Source organism: Helicoverpa zea, chromosome 4 (assembly GCF_022581195.2).
Source record: "Helicoverpa zea isolate HzStark_Cry1AcR chromosome 4, ilHelZeax1.1, whole genome shotgun sequence".
Lineage (NCBI taxonomy): Eukaryota > Metazoa > Arthropoda > Insecta > Lepidoptera > Noctuidae > Helicoverpa > Helicoverpa zea.
Window position 1 is genome coordinate 10,346,459 of NC_061455.1, and position 8,170 is coordinate 10,354,628.

Sequence of the window (8,170 nt, forward strand, 5' to 3'; positions counted from 1 at the left end):
TCACTGAATAGTTACGTCTACGTACAAATTAATGATGGATCACCGATAACGATGTTTTATATTGAATTTGTGAATAAAAGCAACTTTATTCGATGTGTGACCCGATATGCATGTAACTATTGGCTGAAATTACCATAATTAATTTATTGTTAAGTTTTAAATCAAATAGGTAATTTAAAATTATCTTGTCATTTTGGCGCATTTTATTCAACATTAATTTTATTGTTTGTGATGTTTATCATGTTTTAAATATATTTAGTGTACATTAATGCAAACCAAGCTTAAATAAATAGGATACATGCTTTAGTTTGAGTTTGACATATGTATGTATGTAAGTTTCTTGACTCTCGGTTTATGTAGGTACTTAATTTTTACAGTTGATTATAGGGCTTGGGTCATATACTACGAGTAGGTATTCACAGTTTTTCGCAGTAGGTGTTCTAAATTTAAAATTGGATAGTGTCCGATGCACACACGAATATGACATGCCGGGATGGATGACGTAGCGACGTGACGTGAAGTGGAGTCATGTCCGCTCACTTTCATATTTTTATTTCTAAGAGGATAGGAAGGTCTGAATATAGGTATTTTAATACAGAGATGTTCAGTTTTACTCTTAAATAAATATCAGCACCATAAAAAACGCAAATTAGAAGTGACACTGTAAAAAAGTAAAGAGCACACTCATTAAAAATCATAATGGTAATGACATATAATACCGTGAAACTCGTTACTTTATGAACCGTCCCAATTTGTAATAACAAAAAAAAACGCTTTCAGCTCTGGCCACTTTTATCTAACAGTAAATATAGGTACACCCTTGAAAGAGTCATCAATATACGTCGGCTTAATGTTTTAACTCACAAAAGGGGTTTGGTTACGTATCGGTGTATGCCTAAAAAAGCGTTGCTCGTGTCGAACGAATTTTTTTTGACTGACCACTATGAGCCTTTTTTTGAGGATTTTTCCGGCCTATTTTTAGGATTTGTGTTAGGATTAGCAGAGGTTTGCGTAATTGATTTTATTGCTTGTTCCTGTGTATTGTTTTTCTTTTCAGTCAATAAAAACCGCATGTATACTAAAAGCTTTTAGAGGCCACAGTAAATTGTTTTTTTTTTTTTTAATTTTGGAAGTAAATGGGAGTTTAAAGTACGCTATGTCTTTTTTTGGTGATTCTAAATAATACAGTTACCAACTTGTAATTTGACGTATACAGATTCTTCGTCGATCGACAATAAGAACTTCAAACGTGATTTCAAACATTATCATTAATAACTACCCCTAATTTTAGCCAAAATAAGCGCATAACGCTAACGTCATCCGACCTACTATTTAGCCTACTATGTCGATTAGGGTCAATCAAATCGGTAACTAGTAAGCTTACAAATTAGCCGACCGACTGAAGTGTCGGTATAATAGTTATGACTATGACATTACGACGTAATTAATTGAGCATATTAACGTCATAGACGGACGTATTATGTTGGTGTTGTATGTTTATGATCTGATGACACGGCATGTAATTGCGTCAATGCATAGGTGAAATTATGTTTATACGTGCGTATGCTATGTAGTATTTTTTGTTTACTGAATAACTTCAATAAATAAGGCATGATTTTAAGCATTTGTTGCCACAAGTAGGTCATTGAAGATCTGATCTATCATTTGATACCGAACTCAGCCAAGTACCTACATCATTTTAAATGGCCGCCCCGAAAGAATTACTTTCTGTGCCTGAATAAAAAGAATATGTTATCAAAAGATAAAAAATATACATACACATATGTACATAGCCTAACATAACACACAGCTTTCAGAACGACAGTAATTTGTGATTATTTAAAAATGCATGTTCCTATTCAACTCTGCATTACATACCTACATTATTTGTGGTTAAAAAGCATGTATGTCAGTTGATCACATCATGTAGCTACTGTTCTCATTATTGTAGACTCAAAAAATGGCACATAATGGTATACCAAGAACCCAGACAAACAAATTGAAAAGCAACTGATTGGTCTATGTACCCAATTATCTAGTACACAACACTTCAACTCACAAACTTCGAATACACTCATAATTTCAGTAACTCCGATAATAAAGTTAGTGAAAACCAGACCGAAACTGTTGGTGAATTGATAACTTGAACTAAAAAGTTGTTACCTTTCATTTTGATTCATAATGAATTGATAATCAGAAAAATGCAAGTCAATCCTACTTGTATAATGAAATGTGAAAGAACTCACTCACGTTGTAACATCTGAACGAAATAAGGGTCCAAGTTAAAACTTGTTTCACTGTAAATCAGCAAATTCTAATATGTTTCTTTTTATTACAGATCCGAGCAAAAGTAATGGGTTGTCTAGTCACACACGCTTGGTTCATGTTGTTCCTCAACTTGGCCTCTTTTACTGGCCTGGCGAACTTGTTGGGAACTCACTCTGTAGTTTATTGTTTTGCTGGCATCAACCTCCTGGGCGCTTTTGTTAGCCTGGTTTTCTTGCCAGAAACAAAGGGGAAAACTGCCGAACAAATCGAAGTGGATTTACGAGGAAAATAATGTCCAAACTAAACGCTTGATTAGATTTTAAAGTTCCCATGTGAACTTGTTTGTGGTTAGCGAAATATTAATTGGATTGAAATTAATTGAGATCTGAATGGATGCTTGAGTGTTCCTTTGGTATGAAATAATTTGAAGTAGCTTTTGTTGTTATTAAAATAATTAAAAGTTATGAACGAAAATATTGTTTCAATTAAATGGAACAAATAAATCTCGATGTAGGTTTATGAAACATTGTTGGAGTCGTGTGTTCCCTTGTTATTGTAATGGAAATACCTTTTTAAGTGGCGCGTGGGTGCTTACGAGCCATATCATGTACTTTAACATTTTAAGTTAATAAACATGATGTACAACGTTCTTTTTTGTTTTTATTCAACGTAATTCTGTGCATAGTAATAAGCACTTAACCTTTGGAAGGACCGTTAGCTTAACAAACAGAAAGTACGTTTCTATCAATTATATTCAACAAGGGAATATTTTTGTGTACATAGTGAGTTTTAACAAGTTGTTTGAAAACGTTTTAGGTGACCTAAAATTTGTACCGCGACCGCTTATCAACTCGTAGTACCCAACTAGTTTCAAAAAGCTCGTTTAGGAAGCTCGTTAAAAAGTCAAACATTTTCATAACGATTCCGTATGTTTGAGCTTGTGGGAATTCTGTAATCCCACCCTTTTTATTTTTGGCTAACTGTTTACCTGCATGCAGGAGATACGTTTTAATTTAAATAATTTTTGTGTTAGTTCACGGTACATAAATTAGGGTTTAAAATTTGTTAACAACGTTTGCACGAAGCAGACTGCAAGGGTGAAAATTACATGTTATATGTACAAAACTATATCATTAAGGACGAATATAATCGAAATGTGTTAAGCTATGTAGTACGTAGTCGCCCCCGCTTTTGACTGCCTCGTTGGTCTAGTGGTCGCAAGCGTGGCTGCTGTTCTCGAGGTCTCGGGTTCGATTCCCGGGTCGGGCCGAAATCGCTTTGTGGGTTTTCTTGAACTTTCACAAAGCAGCCCGTAGTCTGGAAGTTGGTGATTGATTCACCCGTGCATCGGAGAGCACGTAAATGTCGGTCCTGCGCCTGATCTCTTTCCGGTCGTGCCGGATTGCCGTCCCATCGGGTTATGAGAGTGAAGGAATAGTGAGTGCACCTGTGTCTGCGCAAATGCTCGTGCACTATAATATGTCCTGCGCAGCTGGCTGATATCCTTAAATGAGAACAGCCGCCGTGGCCGAAATCGGCCGTGGACGCCATTATAGTCGCCCAAGCAGGATTAAGTTTTCAGAATCGGGGAAGATGTTTGTGTTCATTTGTATTTTATAAAGCCTTCAACTATCGATGTACGAAACCTTTAACTTTGGTTTTCTTCTCCAATTTCATTTCTTCATAGACATGCTTATATGTTATGTAGACTAATGAGCACACCCTTTCTTACGTATTACGCCATTTTCCTACCCTACAAATTAAAAACAAACTCAATTGCCTACCACATAAAGTCGAAATTGCCATAAACATACGTAACACGTCACGATCAAGTACTTACCGCATCGTTGTTGATGAAGAAAGACAGGTTGGCAGCTGGTAGCGAGTGGCGGCTGATGCATTCCACTTTTAGCTTCATGCCGGGTCGGTACCGGCGCTTCAAGCCGTGCATCGACGGCCCCGATTTAGGCAGCACTGCCAACAGAAATAAATTGTAAGTGGGTTTGGATCGGAAGACGGGCTGTGATAGAGTGTTGGCTGTTGTGTGGTTGAAGGTATGCAAGTTTTAGGAACACACATACAAGGAAAAAACAAAGGTATGTATACGCCCGGGACATATAAACTTAGGAGGAGAAACATCATATAACCACAGCTGAAAGCGAGAACGTATTACTTTACGACATACGAGTATATCAGTTGATTAAGTTAATACATCAATAAAGGATGATTGCTGAGAAAATAAAGCACTAACATAGAACTTAGTTCTCCTATATTACCTGCCAGCTATCCAACAAAGTTAGAATTAGGCAAGTGACACACAAACTATCTCGGGACCACTGAATAAATTGTAGCACTGTAAACACCTAGACTGTGACACATCAATCTTCTGCCTTAATCTGATACACAACAAAAATAAAGCCAGTTTATTTCGTCGTCTCACACACTGTCTTGTAATCTTAGACGAAACACAAGCTGAGATGTCCCACATTTTTCACACAATGTAACGTAATTGCGATGACATAGTTTAAGCCCGGTTTAGCTCGAAATGCAAATGACTGGAGCTTAAAATTGAACGGTTGAACTGTGATTAGCTGTGCAGTGCAGTCAGACCTAGTATTAGGCTGTGATTTAGAAACGAGCTTTCGTCTGTCTAATTGGAGTATGATGAATTTTGACATCGTTGACGTTCATTTCCTAGGTATTATTCAATTTTCTTTGATTTATTTGTTTGATTTTGAACTTTCATTCAATATTAAAAACAATGCTTAAGTTGTAAATAGTTACGGGGAATAATGACGAATGAATTCATGTAAAACAAAATGTTGTTTCTGTATGTAAAATGGAGTTATCAGTGTTTGCTCAAGAAACTTTTTTTAAGCCATATATCAGCTTAAAATCACGGTAAACGCAACCAAAACTGCCATAAAATAAATTAAATTCAACTTTAACGAAGGCCCCAAAGTTAATAACGTACGGCCGTACAGCAAAAAGGATCTATCTCACTCATTTTCAAGTACAGATAATTTCCGGATTATCGTGAACAGGGGTCGGCTTTAAGCTTACATATAAAATGGATATTGTTCATCGCTGATAGGTGCCCATATTCTATCCTTTTATTATGCAAATACGAGTAAGATGCTTCGCAACGATAAAATGAAACAAGGGCACTAGTTTAGATTTATTCGGAAAGTTAAACAAAAGCACACACACATGAATACTGGGTCATGCTGTTCGATAAATCGTGGGTAGGTAAATGAAAACTAGTACGATACGAAACGTGAACTTCAGTGGTAGTTCGTTCGTGGTTTTATGAGTAGTTCACTGTAGTTCGCAAGCAAAATGCCTATCTCGGGTAATGAATTTCGAATATGTACTGCTATAAAGGAATAAGTCGTTAGATATAAATAGGAATACGGTCTGATTTTACACTGAAACCAAGTTATGACCACCTATCAACAATCATACGGTTATACTTACCTATCAGATCTTACTCATAATATTTTGAAAAATTGCAAATCAACGATAAAATAAACACAAGAAGATTAGCTTACAATTTATGGTTCGCCAAAAAAGCAAGGCTATAAATCTATTACGGGATCGTTTTCCTCGCTTTTTTGGTTGAAAATATCCATCAGGCTATAAATACGTAACCCCCACGTGCTCAACGCATTGCTCGCGTAAAACAGTGTCAACCTTAAGGTATTTTACTACCCTATAAGCCATAGACTCTGCAGTCTATAAACTCTGTCACTTTTCGAAGGGTTGATTGGAAGACAGTTTTATCGTCGATGTATCTAAAGGTATTTTAGGTTGCGGAGAGGAAAAATATATTGAGTACTTTTCCCTTTCAGGATGGACTCAACACGGTTCAGATAAGGTCTGTATATTTAACCCTTTTTAAGGTATGATATGGCCGTACCCCAGGGATATGTGCTATTTATAAAAGTCTTACAAGTTCATTGTAATAAATAACCGGGAACTGAGTATTAATAAAGCGAGGATTCATGAGGAGTTCACGAAAGTGTGGTGATTTATCACTGGGTGTTATAACATTGATACCCTTACGTATGCTCTGCAACTTTATTCTCATCGAAGGATTTTTGAAGTGTGTGTAGTAACATTTTCGTTGTGTAACCTACTAGTTACTACTTTTTACGTACATCTCGCCAGGTAAGTATTTTTTCTGTCATGGTGAGCAATGTTCAAGCATTCCCTTTCAGCGTTTCTTAGTATTGAGGCATATCGCAATTGCAAGAATTAGTAGGTATATTTTCCTCGTAATGGCTAAACTGAATAACTGAATGAGACGAGGTATAGGGCATTAAGGTTTTTTCCGAGTCTTTAATAACCGTGAGGTGTCGGAATAAAAGTAAGAAACCACTAGTTAGATATGAGCCTAAATATGTGTTGTCCAGCAGTGGACGTAAAACAATGGTTACATTCAGTACTCACACACAACATACATATGCGTGTGTACTTGCGCTGTGTGGAAGGAGGGCGCGTCGGCCGATACCTCGCACGTGTAGCGACCGCTGGCGGTCTGAGTGGCTGCCTGGATTGTTAGCCATTACACATAGCTACCTACCCTCATATATCAGGAGAGCTCAGTAGTGGGATATATAACAATGGTTACACTCAGTACTCACCCACAACATACATATGGGTGTGTACTTGCGCTGTCTGGAAGGAGGGCGCGTTGGCCGATACCTCGCACGTGTAGCGACCGCTGGCGGTCTGAGTGGCTGCCTGGATTGTTAGCCAAAAGAGCTGAACAGTAGGATATAATACTACAATGATTACTCTCAGTACTCACCCACAACATACATATGCGTGTGTACTTGCGCTGTCTGGAAGGAGGGCGCGTCGGCCGATACCTCGCACGTGTAGCGACCGCTGGCAGTCTGAGTGGCTGCCTGGATTGTTAGCTTCTCAGCATCGCTGCCTTCCCTCTGTGGAGATACGAATTAGGTTAATAAACTTGAATAAATAAATAATCTTTATTGTATCTCAAATTGTTATAAAAATATACACATTGAGGCAGTTACTTTAAGTTACTATATACCTAATATTATTATGTACTTGTGTGAGGCTGTTAAATCAATCCACTTTTCAGCAATGGGGAAATAGTTCTATGAAACTTGTTGTATAGTAATTCACGGCCGACGTCATCAACGTCGACTAATTTTAAGAATAAGAATCTTTATTTGCAGAGACACGGTATTAGCTACAGGTAGTTTAAAAGATTGACACTGTAAATAAAAATATGTTGATAATTTTGTGTACCAAACGATTTCTAAGGTTTGTCAAGCAGTTTTATTCTCAGCTGTGCAATACATTAATATCATAAAGTCATAACTATTGCTATAAGTAGTTAGTTTTGTTTTTATCAGTCAAATCAGTCCAGTTTTCACATTTGTTTAGAAGAAAGAAATAATTGAATACAGTTTGGAAAATAAATTCAGATTACGGTAATAAATAATGGATTTAGCTGATTCATAAATAAAGTAATGGAATAAATTGGTTAGGCTTTTTGTGTATTTTAATTATATATTTATTGCATTTATTAAACACTGCTATTTTATGCAAACAGTTTTAGGGCACAGTGTGCTTTATACTTAGGAACTTAATAAGTTGGATATAGGGGCACTAAAACCTAATCATCTTACATTAATCAAAATTTACTAGGTACCACAGAAATCATGTAGTGTGTAGTAAATATGTATACGAGAGTTTTTTTCCACGACAGCGGATGAGCTATAAATTCATAATGTAAACATACTTAAGTATAGAATAAGAATAGTAAGTTGGGAGCGTTCACTAGTAGTCGAATACAAAGACAATAAGCATAAATCTATAAGTACCTATAGCTCATTTATTTTCGACAAATAAAATATCTAAACAA

General features: G+C 36.5%; 1 protein-coding gene across 2 annotated transcripts in view; it reads left to right on the top strand.

The window, feature by feature from the left end:
* Positions 1 to 2,917, top strand: part of LOC124629533 (facilitated trehalose transporter Tret1-like) — a 114,087-nt gene extending 111,170 nt beyond the window's left edge. For both annotated transcript variants that reach the window (XM_047162954.1, XM_047162953.1), the window contains exon 7: positions 2,339 to 2,917. In XM_047162954.1, the coding sequence (XP_047018910.1) occupies positions 2,339 to 2,560 (222 nt within the window). In that variant the 3' untranslated portion in view covers positions 2,561 to 2,917. The remainder of the gene's footprint in view (positions 1 to 2,338) is intronic.
* Positions 2,918 to 8,170: the final 5,253 nt, after the last annotated feature.